We start from the raw sequence: 17,704 nt of genomic DNA, 5'->3' as shown, positions 1-17,704 counted from the left end.
TACTGATGTTCAAATATAAAAGAAAGGACACAATGATCGTTGATTAAGATAATAAATAATAAAAATATTTCAAATATACAATACCTGAACTTGTCGAAAGATGCCTGGAGTGTATTCATCTAAGTATTTCACATGCCACACCAAAAAGGTACCATCAATAGGATGGATAGTAAAAAGCATATCTGGATTTCTGTTCCATTCAGTTAGGAGCAACTCAATTTTCCGATCTAACAAAACTGTTGGAAGAGGCATGCGTGGCCCTGCTAGTAGAGATGTTTTGGGGCTTCCCTCTCTTTCTCCGTCTTCATGTTCTGAAGAGCCTGTACCAGTCCCTGTCTCTGATTCTCTATCTATAGACAAGTCTGCAAGAGAAATGTGCCATTTTATCCACTGCAAAGATTGCCCTACCCGTTTCCATTCAAAACAACACAGCATTTTTAAATCTTCTAATAGTGCTATCTGATAAGAACATTCGTGCAAATTGCAGGTAGAAACATCCTTCTTTGGTCTGTCAATACAAAAAAATTGAAGTTTTTTGGTCTGTCAATACAAAAATATGAGGTTCTGGACTTTAACTATTGCTCCTAACTATGCAATACAAGTAATAATAAATATGAACATAAAAATCTGGATACTTAGAGCAATACACTGCCTAAGATTATTCTGGTCAACTATATAACCCCACACATTTTATATAAATGCTGTTTCCAAATTAATATGGGTTTTTCTTGTATATAGAAGGTTATAATGAAATACATAGTGTGTGATCATCTAAGAAGTAGTATGTATTGCATGTTCAGTAAGAATTATCACACACTTAACTACTACATTAGTAATCTAGATTTTAAGAACCTAAGCATTATGAGTAACACAATGTATCATCAGTTACTGTCACTAATTGGTCCTACTGGTTTCTGTAGACAGATTTTTATTTTTACTCATTCTTACAGGCCAAGTGACCTTCCCACAGCAATGTAAAAGTATTTCTGGTAGGATATGTTCTCCATCATTAATTTCAAAATATTTTTCTCCATTCCTTTGTGAATAGCTACAGCTGAGATCATCGGGTGATCTAAGGTTTAAGATGTAAATCTTACTAGTACTGGAAACAATGAAGTTGCATTAAAATGGAGCCATGTCCAACCCTTCTAAAAGCTTGCCATAAATTGGTATGTCATTACTGACAATCTGATTGTAAGGTAAATAGAAAGCAGGTCTTAGTCATAATTTCATAGCTCAGTCAAATATATCTAAAATAGAAGTGAAAGCCAAAATTTCAGCTGTAAATGTCTATTTATTTTACATCAGTGATAAGATGTTAGCACTTGTACTTCTTGGCCTAAACAACTGCATTAATTATTGCTTCAAAATAATCCTTATGCTACATGTCTCAATATTACTTACCATGATCTAATTTCATATGTAAACCTCTCTCTTTTTCTTCTATTTCTTCTTCCTCTTCAACCTCAACATCAAATTCTTGTTCTAGTTGTTGTTCAGAAATTTTTCTTAGATGCTGCATAAATACTTCAATAGAGGATGTAAAATTAAATTCTTTATTATTTAACCAGTGAACAACGAAGCCTCCATTTCCTTCATCTATATTAAAAGCTGTTCCAGCCAAGACTGATGGAATATCTATAGATAATTTTAAACAAAAAAAATAAGATATGCATTAAACTGTCAATCTTTATATATACACACACACACACAGATTTCTTAGTTATGACATTTAACTTGTTTTAGGTAGAACATAATTTACACCTGTAAGATTAGAAAAGGTAAGATGAAGATCAAGTTTCTACGTACAATTTTAATTAAAGAAATGTAATGATATTTTAACATCAATAAATTTATATGAAAATTGATTCTTATATGAATGATAGATAATACTCAACAATTTTAATTGCTCAATTTCATACGTTGCAGTGTTGTCATTTCAGGGACAGATTTTAGGTAAGGCACATGATTGCTCTTTAATCTTTTCCTTGTTTAAAATATTCTGAACTATTCTATAAAAATCAGCTAGTTTCCTGCCAAAAAAATCTGGTACAGCTTTCTTTTCTGTTCACTATATATTCTGTAGGATGCAAATACTTTATTCATCGTATACCATTGCCTCCCAAAACCCAACAATCAAATGCTAAGCAGACTTAAAATTTAGGTTTCTTTTGCCTTCTGATGTGCAAAGATGAATTTAATTGCCTTTTAAGAATGCTGAAGTTATTCAGAATAAATTCAGCCTCATTTGTCTTACAAAACTCTATGTCAAGTAACAGGCTTGTAAAATAACAGTCTTCCTACAGATTCCCTGTATTCAATTAAGCAAAGCAAAGAACGTGCATCTCAGCTCCCTTTATTTTTCTTCATTTTGTGCAAATATGTTATTGCAGTTTAATAAATGGTTGTATTTCACCTGTAGCAGGGTTGACGCTTGCTGCTATATGGAAGTGACCAAGTGCATTTGCGTGATGCGAAATGTGACGCTGAACTTCATGAGTTCCCTGTTGATCTGGCAATACATCTGTGTGGGTAACAAGAACCGAAGATCTCCTTTGTCCCTTTCTCATATTTTTCAAATGGTGAATTGTCTGGTGAATTTACAAAAAATAAATTAAGAAATACTAAAAAACTGTAAGGTAAAAATTCACACTTTATATAAAGCCTAAAGCTTTTTCATTTCCTTCTAAGAAGTGAAGACTAATTTCAAAAGGATTATTTTACATAGATTTCAACAGAGATTAGTAACGCTTACGTGCATCACTTCTGGCCAAAGGCAAAACTCTTCTAACACTCATCTGAAAGTTCCTTTATTATCTGCTCCAACAAACCACCACAAAAATACACACTATTTTGTGTGACATCTGTAAACAAGATTGCAACAATCTAAAAGCAGTAACCTTCACAATATCATTTTATAACTAATTATTTTTATGTAACTGAAAATTGCTGAAAACACATGGAAAGCACAACTGATTCAACAGCCTAAAGCTTACTTGGTTCCACTCTCTCTATTTGCTGATGGTCATGATATGTAAGAAGTAAAAACTTAGTCTGATTGCAGTAGTCTACAAATGAGTGTTGGGGTGGCTGCGTGGGGTTTTTGTTTGTTTGTTTGTTTTTATATTGATAGGTTTTCTCTACAGTAAGCTTAACAGACTTGATATGACTGCTACTGAAGTTTGGAGCCCCATATTACCACCCTTTGGATGCAATTATCAAATCAGAGAACTACAAATTAAAAAGAGTTCATTTACTGCTTCCACTATTTTTAAAATTACAGACTTTCAGACCCAATCAGAACAGAAACCATCACTTACTATTTCATGGTAAACATTGTCTTTTCCCAGCACTGTTAGTTAGCTATAGAAAAAGTAGATTGAGTTTTAAGAACATGGAGCTTGGGTGCAGCAATGCAAAGTCTCCAACTTCTTCAGTGTTTAGTAACAGACTTCAAAAACTGATATGAAATAATTCAGACTATTCTATTATGCCTCTAAGAACTAGATAATACACATTCTTAAGAGTTCTACATCCTTTAAATATTTGTTTTGAGAATCCTGAAATAAAAAATTGACAAAATTAGTATTTACTTGTACCTCTAGTGCATGCTGTATTTTGTCCTTTTGCTTTCCAGATTGAGAGATGGTGCTGCTAATGCTGGAAGTGCTAGTTTCACAGATCTGCTCACCGAGAAGAGTATCTTCTGGTAACAATGTCTCTGCCCACAGCCGACAGATGCCATCAAGACACGATGTGAGTAACACATTACAGACCAAACCCCTAATGATAGACATATCAAGGTTACTACCCAATGTAATTAAATTAGCTATATGGACACAGCAGAAATTAGGGGGAGTATACAAGTAGCCAATTGTTTCATCCAAATTTCTGCCTCTCTCCTAACTAAAGGTTTTCTATCAAGAGTGATTTTTGGCCTGCTGATAAACTCACAGATTATTGGCAAAAGTGCATGTGAATGGTTATTATTTGATAAATGCAGCAGTTATAAAACTGCAGTTATGAAACTGCCTAAACTATCTGACTTGCTGGACTATGTGAAGCATGCATAAGTTTCACTAAATAATGAAATGTGAAATTGAATAACTAAATAAACACCAGTATATACAACAAGGTGCAGAAAACAGCTTACTAAACACTCATAATTTTTTAAATATATTATTTCCAATGCCATAGAACCATTTGGTGAAGACAAAGCCTTAAATCCATGCTTCCTGGCATAACTTGAGAAGGCACTGAAGTTTAGACCATTTTAGAATAAATCTCACCTGTTAGCATGACTATCACTATAGTACTAGGTAATACAGAAGCTTATGCAAAGATGTTGATATGCTTTATTTCTTGAAAGTATAAGCAGAGAAAGTTAATCATGTTCTTGACGGCTAAACTTTAAGCGGAGTGTTAAAAAACACTTGGTCAAAGACTTGCTTGTTTTTTTAAAAAAAGAAAATTTTCAAACCTGGGCATGTATTTGCTTGTGTTACGCCATGAAAATCCTGTCACTGCTCGAGGATGTGCCAAATAAACAAATGAGAAATGGACAACCCCTGAGCATCTTTTCTTTTCTTCATTCTCTTGGGGCAGAAGAGATGACTTCCAACCAGTCATAGGATACCAAACCTTTAGGAGGCAATCATCCTAGGTAAAGCAATAAAAAACCATGGCGTTAGGTAGCTATTATTAAAGATGTCACAAAAAGAAAATCCCAAACTGCCGTTCTGGCATCCTTCATAAAAACTTGATCTGTGGCCCGGAGCTATTGGCAGTTTTTCAGACAACCCATTTCTGAGACCGCTTATTTCATTGATGGTCATCCTGGAATGAGTTACAGGACTGAAGAAATATTCTGCTGTCAACACTCCACTCCCATAAGGAATTTTTCTTCCAGTCCAGTTGGCCCCCTACTTTCCTCTTGGTTCTATGCATTTTCTGCATAGCACATATGCATGCTTAAATCCCATGTCCACTTCCCTGCAAAGACAGAAGCCGGAAATAGGCTGCCACTCATACTCCAATATTAGGCTCGTTAACAGTCAGTTTCTCCACTGAGACAATTCATGGTCTAAGTTGCTGTTGGTTGCTGTGCACAGGAAACCTGACTTTCACGGAAAGCACTGTAGCTACTGAGCATAGGCACACAACAGAAGAGCAGATGCATATTACAACCTTCCCCTACACCAGCATAACCTATGCTACCCTTCTGGTTTGAATGGTTGGGCACCACTGATGTAATTAATTGGAACAAAACTGAAACACTGACACAGCAATGCTACAAATGCTGCTATGTGAGACTGGAGAATGACTATACTGATGTCAGCTAAGGACAACATTACTAGTATGACGACAGTACATTGTGGGCAGCTGGATGCCACATCCCTGGAGTTCAGAACTTGCTGGAGTGGAGATACAGCATAAAGTAAATAAATGAGTAAATTACAAACCTCCAAGGGTGTAGATAAAAGACAGTATTTCCTGACAAGCATCAGAAAGTACAGTATCTGACCACAGATTCTGCAAGAAGGAAGTCTGACAGGCAGCCCTGTTAAGAATTATGATGAAAGCTGTGTATCTCATGAAAAAAACTAATACAGAGCTGTCCTACAGACAGAAAATGACTTCTGGAACAATCTGCCTCATCTACTTAGTTAAATTCTTAGCTATATAAAAGTATATTCACGGGAAATAGAAATATGGAATGAAGCAAATCTTTTGATAATTTTCTAACCACAAAGATTCTAAATGTAATATTTATTAAGGTGTTGTAAGTACGTTTTTAGTCATAAAACAATGCAGCTCATGATTCAGTTGTCCTCTTTAGTAAGTGTAAGAAAAAAAGTTCCTAAGATTCATTTAATTGTTCAACCAATATTAAGTGCAAGCTATAAATGCTTACGTATTTAGACTTGAAAACCAAGGGGAATCACTCAAATGAGAGGGTGACATTAAAGAGAATTATTAATTGAAAACTAAGCTTGAATAGCAATTTGACAAAAAATATGCCAACTGAAATAGAAGCTAAGAACTGACAACTGAACCCACAATTCACTAAATAGAAAATATTTTCTAATTTATCCAGAGGTGTGCACGTTATACCAGTTTAAAAGTGTATGTGTTCTATCATAATGATCTAGTATTTATCCTCATTATTTCCAACAGAAGTAGAAAAATATGTTTATGCATATCTGAAAGTTCATCTAAGTATACTCTATCTAAAAATATATATATACACACAAGTCTGTATCACTGTCACTGTATTTCCAGGTTGATTCTCAAGTATTCAGTAAGAGTATACAGCTAACTCCAGTTTCTTGTTGCTGAAATTCATGGAAATACAAGAAAATACAGCATTACACATGAGGTGATAATTTAACTTAGCTCAGACTACAACAGAGTGTATGATCCAGGACTATTCTATATTACTTACTTACTTTTGTCAAACAAATGCAAAACATTGCAAACAATTATTTAATTATTCTATTTTTGTCCTTACCTTCCCAGCTGTTGCAAAGTATTCACCATCAGGAGACCATGCCATTAAATGTACAGATACTGCAGTCCTAAAACACACGAGAGTAAAGTTTCAAGTTGTAAGTAAAGTCTATTTATTTTATAGTATTATTCCATATGTGTTCAGTTGATTAACTATTACTGTTCATTATTTAAATGAAATAGATTAGTATTTTATAGTTGTTGCTTAAAGCATACTTTAGAAATAGCAGAAGCATAAAAAGCATTTGCTACAATGAAACAAAACATTTCATATTTTCAGTTTTACAGAAAAACAGCCCATAAAATAAATTGGTTTACATAAGGCAAGCCTAGGCTAGATCCAATGAGATGACAGAAGCAAAGTTTGTCCCACCGGCTCCTCTACTCCCAGTCAGGCCAAGACAAATAGTAGGAAGAAACAAAAGTGAAGATCTTTTAGATAATTTGTGATACTATTTGTCTGTGACTACAGCTTATGGGTCAGCTGTCTGAAAGAGGAAAGCGGCCTATACAGTGCTTTGTGGAGACAAAATCTAAAATAGCTTTAAAAAAAAAAATCAAGAGAAAACAGGTTCATAGGCAGCTGCTTCCCAAGTCTGCATATATAGAGAAATGGCTGATCATTAAGCAGTTCTGTAACGTGCATCTCAAAATAGAACCGGGTAGAGTGAGTTTCAGGACCCTCTTCCTAAGATTCAGGAAGCAGTTCTCATCTTTATCAGCATAGCATATCTACCTGCTACTGCTCTTCCATTCAGTCTCATCCAGTATTTCAGCACTACTTTCAAAGATGAGAAAATGGGGAAAATTTTGACACATTGCCAGTGCTATAGTGTGGGTCAGCCTTTGACTAGGTTATCTGGTGATAGGTCACTTGAAAAAGTGAGGGATTTTTATTTGGAGTAACTTACATTGTTTGAATTTGATGGTATTTTAAGCTGATTTAAAAGCAGATTTTAAAATACGGTTTTGGAGAGAAGATAGGGTTGATATATGAGGTGGCATTGCAATTTGTCTTAAAATAAAAATTATCTCACTCACTTGCACTGCCAGACACATTTCCAGTCATTTAGAACTGGGAGAACTTTATCATCTTTGATCTGATTGTCAGGATCATCATCTTCACCTTCTTCTAGAATGTCACTAGATGGAGGGGCCCACAATTGCAAAAATTCAGTTGCTGTCAGCAGCCTGTTACCTGAAAGTGAGGAATACCAAAGCTGTGAAACCAAGGCCATGCATGTATATTGAAAGATTAAGCCTGCCATCGTATTTTTTTTGAGAACTATTCAAAACAGGTTGAAAACTCAACTTTATAAAGTCCATTTGAAATATGCGGGGGTATTCAATCATATCATTTTTTATGAAAACATTTTGAATTTATAATACCTTTTAAGAGAGAACATCAAGGTTTTCTGTGTGACTTCAAATGATAAATCATAGCAGATGCTAAATAGCCATTCACATCTCAAACAAATACATGTTATTAGACATCTTGTAAATATCTGTGTCTGGGTACATTGCTGACTATAATTGTGATAAAATTCAATTTAAATGATTATTAGTGGTAATTTAAGTCACTTAGCAACTTAACACTGTGACTCCCAAACTAAGATTATACATAGGAGACACTTGGCACAGCAGCTTCACAGCATGCTAGCTGTAGCCTCACATTTTATGCAACCCTGCTTCAGAACAGATAATCTAAAATTTCCATATTTATGCTCTCACTTTATTACAATAAAAATAATTTGCGTTCAAGATCTCTTAACTACAGATGTTTAACAAATACCTCACCAACTTCACATTACCTTGAGGATCCCACGCCAGGTTGTAAGTCATAGAACTGAGGAAGAATTGCCCAGTTTTAAGCCACTGACACTTTAGTTGCTGTAGTTTAAAAAACAGTAAAGGATTACTTCTTACAACAGCGAAATACAAAGGTATCATCGGTATTTCTTTCTTTCTCTATGAAATTGCTATTAATCGTGTTGCAAAAATATTCAGGACCCAGTAGTAGATTGCTGACTCTAGTTCTAGTAATTTCTTTAATTGTTTTATAAAAATGAAATGCATCACAGAGTGCCCTGCAAACCAGAACTGGACCTGTCACATACAAATATATCTGTAGATTACTTTAAACTAGTTAGGTCATACACTTTTAACAACATAAGGGGTGGCAGTATAGATGCAACAAATATTGTGAAACCTGCTTGAGACCATACTTAATGCTTGAATGCTCAGCCATGGCTGTGCTGTTAACACAAGCCTGGGTACACATATACAAGTCTAAGTCATATTCCTGTCCCACAGATCTGACGAGCCCTTCAAGTCAAAGAAACACCAACTTGTCACCATGTCATTCTAGTATGAGATTCAAGAACAAGATGTTGTTGTGAACTTAGGAGTGCAGCCCCCAGTTTGATTCACACAGTGGAAGATTCTACCCATCCAATTTTGTTATGGATGGTGGAAAATATTTATCCATTAGTCTTTTGTGTGCCAATGTAATATAATATTAATAATAACTGGCAAACAGACTTTTGCCTCTTATAAGAGCTTAAACTGAATTACAATCATGAAATACATACTTACACAATTTCTTTTATGAGAATTTATACCAAGGGGTTCAAAAATACAAACAGCATTTCCGTATGATGCTGCAATCTGGAAAAAAAATAATATTGAAGACTCAAAATGTAAGGTTAGGAGATAAGCGTAACCGTTCCTTAGTATTCCAAAATAGCTAAAGAATTTCTAATACCTCTTGTATGTGCCATTGTTCAAGAAAAGTGAAATTAATACAAATGTCATTAATTGTGTTATAGGTATACTTTCTTAAGGAAGTTGAGAAATACATACCTCCAAACAAGCCTATTGAAATTAATACAAATGTCATTAATTGTGTTATAGGTATACTTTCTTCTGGAAGTTGAGAAATACATACCTCCAAACAAGCCTATCTAAGATTTTAACTCTAAGTAGGGAAGACATCTTGTTCAGCGGGATAAACACTGTCAATCAGATCTAATATATTCTACAATAACTACTGTTAATGCATAAGGGAAAGCTGATGCCTTCACTACTACTTCTCACATTCTGTCTACTTCACAGCTAACTAATAAATTAATTATTAGTGTCTGGGTTTCGGTGTGTTCCCAGATTCCATTTTGTACCACTAAATAATAATTATGAGAAACAGGAGGAAATGTAATTCTATTTTGAACAGTTAAATACATTTTGAGGACAAATGGTAACAGAAAAACTGAAGGACTTAGACCTCTGAACCTCTCATTTTTATCACCTACTTATTTCACAGAAACCTCCATACACAAAATGGTCTTTATGAGGAATTTATCTGGTCATGTTCGTAATATGCATATGCTTATGAGTACTTTCTACCATCCTTAAAATTCCTTTTTCTTCCTTAAAAGATTTTTAAGAGAAAAATTGGTTATAAGTTCTTCCCATTCAGGATCTATTCTCCTCAATACAGAAATGATGTGAAAGTTTCATGACGTTTATTACGAAATTTTATTTCCTCTTCCAGGGGAGAGGGAGGGAGGTTGCAACAACACACTTCCAAAGAACAGAAGAGTCCCTGAGTTCAGAGTCCTGAATGCAGAACCACCCAGGGGTTCATGGAGATCCTGCGTGGGCCACCTGTGCAGCTGGAATCTCTCTTCCAGTCCTACTGGGACTGCACTGCTGCAGTGCAGGGGACTTGCCAGCTAAACCTGCCCAACTCCTAACTAGGGCTTTCTCAATACCGCAACCAATTTTTAACTAGCTAATATTAGTAGGCAGTGACAACTGACAAACAAAATTTGCTCAGTGCACTACCATAACTCATAGAAAGTAGTTTTTTCTCAGCAATCTAAACCGTCTCTTTAGCATTGTTTAGGAATTAAAAATAAAACTGCATAGCCAGTCAAGGGGCCATGCATTTATGACAGTTCATACTGTAGCACTTCTAAACACATTAAACATGCCTAAGCTTTTCTGAAAAATAAACTATTTCTAATTTATTACTTTGCAGGACAAACAAAAACACACACACACACATACATGTGTATATATATGTATACAAGAATGATTTATCCATGTCTTCTTTAGCTGGATGAAAGTTTGCAATAATGGAGACAATAACAATAATTTTGGTATCATTCCAGTTCTGATACTAGACTGTAATTAATACGTATTTCCACATTTTGTGAGACCTGTTATTGCAGGTCCTGGCATGGAACAAATACCATTGCTACAGGATGCCTCCTGCTTCACCTCCCCTCCCCCCCCCAATTACTATTAAATTAAAACAATTGTCTGAATAACACAAGTGATCTTACTTAGAAAGTTACAAATCAGTAAAAACTGATCTTTGTCATGAAATGAACTCATTAAAACCATTAATGTATTATGTTGCCATTTAATTATTTAGAGTATTCAATTTATTTTTTTTTTAATTCTATACCAATTTATTAAAATCCTTACCCTGCCTTGTCGTTGGGAGCACTCCACGCAACTGACCTGGATGTTTCCATGTTTAGCACCAGGAATAATTTGCACACATTCAAAGTCATTTGCCAGAATAACAATGTCACAACCAGAGCCATAGGCCTGAAATATTTTTAAAAGAAATAAAATTAAAAAATTATTAAAAAAACTGAATACTTATTAGATGACTTATGTTTTTGAGGGCACTGTGAAAATCTCCATTGAAACAAGATGTTACTGCGTAGCAGGTTTATTCCTCAACAGTTCAGTAGCACCAGCAGAATAAAAAATGGTAAAAACAAAGTAGCAAAGGAGACCTTAATTATTAAAAGGGTTTAAATCACTGCAAACAGAAACAGTGAAAGAAAAAAAACCAAACCCAAACTTATTCTAGAACTTAAGTTCTGTGCATACTTTCACTTTTTTTGTTTTGTGGTGGGGTTGTTCTTTTTTTTTAGGTTTTAGTTGTAGTTTTTTTTTTCCTCCTCTCCAATTCTTGTTGCCTCTTAGTGCAAGGCAGCCAAGAGTTTACTATTCAGGTGCACTTATGAATTTGCATATAAATTTCTTAAATATGTGTGTGCCCCCATCCTTTTTTTTTGTTAGGAATATTAAGTGATTCTTTTCTATAAGAATCCAATTTCTGGGCTTTTCTGAGTTTTAAAAAGAGCACATTACTATAAGACTATAAAACAACAAAGATTTGGCTTGGATATATTGTATCTTGTGCAATACAGACTACAGTCTAAATAATTTGTTTAAGAATAAGTTATAGAACAATGATAGCTTGCAGCACTTTTTATTGGCAAGATAAATATATATCTGCCTGCCAACCTTTCACCTGTCCTAGCGTGCCAGAATAGTCTAAAAAGTTTAATCACTCCAGACAACGTGTTCCACTGAACTCCCATGTTCAGGCACAGAAATCCCTCCCTATCATCAATCTACCGGATTGGAACAACAAGTGAGAAAGTCTTAAGAAAAAGGCTTAATTTAGTGAAAGTACAGTTACTGCTAAAACAAGAAAGGAGCAGCAATACAAGCAGCAAAGCAGAAATTAACACACCATACAATTGCATACGCAAAAATGAAAACTGCATACAAAACAGATTGTCTAAAACATTTCCAAGGTCACCTCAGAAAAATAAAGTGACGTGGTGCTGTCTGAGTCCTCAAGCCCACAAGCATTGTTCTGGGAAGCTTTGAGGAACTGATACTAGAGTTATTCACAATGCAAGCAGGAGAGGGAAAAAAACAACTGCTAAAACGTTGTTAGAGGGAGATTATCTATGTAACAGAATATCACAGCTCCTTGATGACTAGGCTATGCAATTACTAGACCCAGTCTGGAAGAGAGTAAATTATTATTAAAACAGAATAGGATTATTTCCAGAAAGTAAGAGAGAAAAAGATGAGATTCTGAGATAAGTTCTGGTATTGAACAGAAAGTCTTTTCGTTTTGTTGTTTTCCTATTTTTTTATATTGTCATTTGTTACAAAACAAACTCCACCAGCAGTGTGGAATGCTGGACAGGCCAGCAAATGTTCACAAGTTCACTATTTCAAACGGTGAGCAACTAAAACAGCAAAGAATTGAAAGACTCACCTTCTTTTCAACAGTCTGCCTCATAACTACTAATACAAACCTACTAAGACACATGATTTAAATTGTTATCTAATATAGCAAAAAAACAGAGCCAATCCACTTCAAACAAGGACCTTTTGGATACCGTATTTTTTCATTGTTGGTATTGAGAACTTGACTTGCAAATTGCAAACTAAATTAAACATAATTGTCACTAGTTGCAATCCTGTTAGCAGGAAGTATGGACATGTGCCTCAGAAATGATAAAGGGAAAGGAAAAGACTTCTCAACTTTAATTTCCTTATGCTTACAGTACTTAAACATGCACATTAGCATGTGTGTATATAGTTGATAATGCATGAAACAAAGTATTTTATACTTTAGTATGTCTGTTGACTCCTTGAAGCAAAATAATTTACTGTCTGCCTTTTTAAATGTTTTAGTTTCTCTTTCCTCCTGTCCCCTATCAGCACTTATTATAGCAACAAAGGCGTATTTTTCTGGCTAATTATACTATTTAGCATATTTTTACAAAGTTAAGTAAAAAGGTGGTTGTGAATTAAAGGGGTGGTTTACAGTATTTTTTTTTTTTAAAGAATCATTAAGACGTAAAGACTTCTTTGCTAAGTGAAATCTTATTACTGTCACTCACATCCCTCCTACTCTTTGCCTGTGTTTGGCACTGCACCAACAAGTGACTCAGCACACCCAAGTGTCCTATGCCAACAGAGAGGATTTAGTCTGTTAGAGACCTTAGTCAGAACATGTTCCCAATAGTGTGGTATCAGTCTTGAGCTCTAGATGCTTTGAGCAAGTGCTGTCTCTTGGTTCTGGGGTCACCTTCTCAGTGTAGATATTTATTCTGAGAATGTCTCTCATTTCTTGAAAATATATTAAAGTATATTTAACTTAAATTTACTTTAAGAAGTACATTTATTATAACCCCAACTTTGAGAAAAGGTTTCCCCTCGTTTTAAAACAAGTGCTTGTTTTTTCACATTTATAGTCTCCAAATTTCTCAGAACAGAAAAGGTCAATATACTTTTCTGTACTGAAAGATATTTCCACATTTCACATTATCCATCTAAATACAAGTTTTCAATTTGATTGCTTTTATGAGGCTTTTCTAATATATTCAATATATTTACATGTTTATACTTGAACAGAACACACTTCTATTAAATCCTCTTTTTATTTTGTCCTTTCAGTCTTTAAGCTGGTAATGAAGTAGAAGCACCCTACATTGGCAAAAATAGGGAAGTGTCACAGTATGTATCATCAGTAGTTCCTTCTTAAGGATTCGGCTGAAAACATCTTCAGGGAAATCATTCATGCCACCACAGGTCCTTCCTGCCAGAATAACAGAAGCCAAGATATTTGTGGCTACAGACTAAAATCTGCATAGCCTAATAAAAGGAATGGAAAATTGGTAAGCCATACAAAAAGGAAATATGGAAAGTAAGATGCTGAGATAGTGCAAAGGATGAGAACAGCACAGAGGTCTTAGATAAACAGAATTATAAGCAGTCACTGAATGAAGCAATTGCAGTAAAAACCACCCACATGGAGTATCTGCCAACCTCCATTTCTAAAGTCACTGATAACTTCAAAGAGAAAATTAAATGGAGTTGCAAAACTGCCAGAATGCAAGGATGACTTGCAGGATCCATAAGCAACTAATAAGCTGTAGTTTGCCAATGTCTGCTCTAACTGTCAAGATCTGGGACCACTGAAATGAACAATGACAAAGCTCTAATTGAATGCAGGAGCACCAGACAGAAGTAGGACATTCTGTCCTACTGTAAGAGTTTATGCTATAGCCTCAATTTTCAAATAATACAAAAGCAGCACGTGCATCTCTTTTTTAGCTGCCCATGTTTTCCTGTTTGGTTCTCTAATTTTAACGTTGAAAACTGGAACTACCAGACAGGGAAACAACATTACTTCACATTTTCACCTTGTTTTTCTTTATTTAAATATTTTTCTCTGTATAAAAAAATGATTCTTCTCTTTCTCTAACCTGCAAGTCTGTACAAATTTGGCATAAGTGAAATAGATCAGAAGTTCTCAAGCTCCAGTGTGTACTATTAGGGGAACGGTGGCATTTAAAGATGTTAAATGATGTGGAGGAAACACAATCAGCTCACAATGGTATTTTTTTTAAAAAAGTTCATAAACACCTAAAATTACATAAATTAAAATCTGTATTAAAACCTGAATTAAAGCCTGTATTGGGCTTATGGTATTCCTCCAGTATAACAAGACTTATCCTTAAGTTTTTGCCTATGGATAGTAAACACATAAGATGCAGAAGTTCCACCACCTTCCTGTTAGAGATGAAGACATCTGAATTCCAAGACATTTCCGTACTCTCAAAGGACACAACACTCACACTTCCCCCCCCTCCTCTGGCTAAGTACTAGTGCAATTACACACACTTATTGCAAACTAGCAAGATAACTGAAAGAAACGTCAACCCGCTAGGAGCCTGTGGCCTGTAGAACAGGCTTTCCCAAACTGACATTTGACACAAATTCATGATTAAATACTTTACAATATGCTTACACACAGAGCGTCAGAGAAAAAAAGGATGTGGCAAGGAGTCAGATGTTAAACATCTGTAATCCTGTTCACATAAACGTGACACAGAGAGGAACATAAATATGTGCAAGGATTAATAAATAACTGAAAGGGATTTCAAATAAGGGGTTTAATAAGTAATTTTTCAAGAAGGACGAGGTAGAGGAGAACTCTACACAGCTGAGAAAACCTGTTCTCAGTTCCTGTATCTTGTGGACATAATGGTGTGGATGAAGATTTTGCTGTTTTCAACGAGGTAATAAAGTTTACATGGGGGTGGGAGACTTTCATCAGCAACAGCTTCTGAAATTTGTTATACTCAGTTCCAGGCCATGTGTCAGTACAGGCATGGAAGATGCCAAGAAGCCTGTTCTTTTCAAAAATGACAAATAAGAAATTAAATTTTTTTCACTTCTATCAGAAAAGTTCTTATGTACAGACACCCCTAAAATCTGATATTCTGACTTTTTCATTAATAACGTTTAGAGCTCCGTATTTTGTGCATTTAGTAACACCTCTTACAAGAAGTAAATATTCTTTATCTTCTGTTTGTGGGACACTAGCCAGAGCTTGGAATTTTTATACTTAGCCTTTAGGTAATATTTCAGCCTTTAGGTAATTTAGCCTTTCAGTAATACCTATGGATTTTCAAATTTTTTTTTTTTAAACTTAGACCCACCTTAGAAACAGCTAAATTCTGTTCAGAGTTTCAGGGGTAAAAAAACAACCCTGAGCTTGGACAAAGGGCAGAAGTTATATAAACAGAATCAGAACAATTTATCTTCTTTATTTTAAACCACCTTACTCCACATCATGGAAAGCCAGGTTGGTAACATACATCCCACTGGCAGTTAGGGCTCAACATAAAACAGCTGCTTAACAACAAAAGCTAAGTGAAATCAACCATGGTTTGAAAAATGCAATTTACTACCTTTAAAAACTTATTAGCTGCCAGTTAGACTATGAGGTTCAAATAACATACCCTCCTTCTGTCTAGGCAAGGTGCTGTAAAGCCCTTCTGTATAAAGCTCAACTCTGATCTTCTGTAAACTCATTTGTGAAACATGGTTAACAATATTTGCTGAAATGAGAACATGCAGCAACAGCAAGTTGAATAGTGCGCAGAATTATTACCAGAAATGAGAAAACCAGAACTTCCATCATTTTGTACTTAAACCCTCTGCTTATGCAGGGTCCTGTTTGGAGCCCAAAGGCAGGGAAGCTGAAGAGACTTCCTGGTAGAAAACAGCATTACAGAGCTATTTTACTTCTAATCACCCTTCCAACAATTTTTCATATGTATTACACGCTCTACTAGACTGGGCGCAATACAGCTACAACATCCACAAGCCAGTTTGTTAACCACACATCTCTGTGTTTCATCCCTTATTTGGGAAATGCTAGGTACATGTTAGGATGGCTGCAGGCAGATTCGGGAGTACAGGAAGGAAGGAACACCATGTGCATTTCAGACAGAGAATGCACAAACCCTTTGTCGCCAGCCTACAGCAACTGTCTGATCCTAGCTCTATTTCTTTGGATTTGTTTTGCTTGATGGAGTCACTAATACTTGTTTTTTAGCAGGTAAAGAAAAATTAATGGCAAAATTCTTTCCCCCTTTCTTATTCTCAGAATAACTAGATTAATTTCACCAAAGCTTTAAAAAAGTATCATTGAGGCAGAACACGTTTTCATCTTAGCTCTGGCTACACTGACTTGGAAATTAAAAGCCTACCTTTACACCCAGCCATGTAAACAAGCCAAGAGCAAACCATAGAGGAAAGGAAGGATGAAGAAGAACCTGAGAATTGCAATGTCCCTAATCAGGTCAGAAGAAAACGTGTTCCTTCTCTCAGAATCCTAAGACTACTGGAGTTAGGCACCTAAAGCAAGTTCATCTTCAGAGGACATTCCTCCTCCTTCAAAAAAAGGGAAATAGCTCCAAAACTATTAACTAGTGAATACATATATATACACATTCTGCTGCTTAATGGAGTAACTTTAATGTGACTGATTCATTTCTGCACACAAAAAAGCCGTATTTTCAAGTTGCTGCACTGAATCACTTGTAGCAATTTTGAACTAGTTCTCTCAGATTTTTTAACGAATGCCCTAACATCAACCAAACACATAAACAAGCATAGGTGCACACAAACAATGGCTCCCCTGCCACAGCCTGACTTCATATGGATTCATGTGGCTAATTTCCCACGAATCTGGATACAAGACCCCAAACTGTTTGCAAACAGATGTTTTTAACCATGCAGTTTACTGTAGGACCAAAGTCTAGAACAGCAGGAAATAATACCACGAATACAGAGAAAGAAGAAAAAGGGAAGAAGAAAGTTAAAGCTGTGGAAGTCCAGAAGATACCTTTATTAAAATATACTCATCCCTTTAGTTCCTACTTCATTGTATTACAAATAATTGGATACAGCAGCCAGAGAAGACAGTGAGATCTGTTATATGCAGTTCCACAGTTAACATGCTACCAAATGATACTGCATTTTTTTGTAAAACATGACTTTTGTTCTT

The 17,704-nt window shown here is 35.3% G+C and overlaps 1 protein-coding gene across 1 annotated transcript in view; it reads right to left on the bottom strand.

The window, feature by feature from the left end:
- DMXL2 (Dmx-like 2) overlaps positions 1–11,121 on the bottom strand; it is a 45,150-nt gene extending 34,029 nt beyond the window's left edge. The window contains exons 1-10 of the mRNA XM_009885703.1: positions 11,002–11,121; positions 9,106–9,177; positions 8,322–8,400; positions 7,552–7,708; positions 6,512–6,578; positions 4,481–4,659; positions 3,600–3,783; positions 2,417–2,591; positions 1,405–1,638; positions 85–362 (exon numbers count right to left, since the gene is read on the bottom strand). Of these exons, the coding sequence (XP_009884005.1) occupies positions 85–362; positions 1,405–1,638; positions 2,417–2,591; positions 3,600–3,783; positions 4,481–4,659; positions 6,512–6,578; positions 7,552–7,708; positions 8,322–8,352 (1,305 nt within the window). The 5' untranslated portion in view covers positions 8,353–8,400; positions 9,106–9,177; positions 11,002–11,121. The remainder of the gene's footprint in view (positions 1–84; positions 363–1,404; positions 1,639–2,416; positions 2,592–3,599; positions 3,784–4,480; positions 4,660–6,511; positions 6,579–7,551; positions 7,709–8,321; positions 8,401–9,105; positions 9,178–11,001) is intronic.
- Between the last annotated feature and the right edge of the window lie 6,583 nt (positions 11,122–17,704).

This window comes from Charadrius vociferus, unplaced genomic scaffold (assembly GCF_000708025.1).
Source record: "Charadrius vociferus isolate BGI_N301 unplaced genomic scaffold, ASM70802v2 scaffold325, whole genome shotgun sequence".
NCBI lineage: Eukaryota > Metazoa > Chordata > Aves > Charadriiformes > Charadriidae > Charadrius > Charadrius vociferus.
Note: the sequence above shows the minus strand (reverse complement) of the source record. Positions and strands in the feature narration are given on the sequence as shown.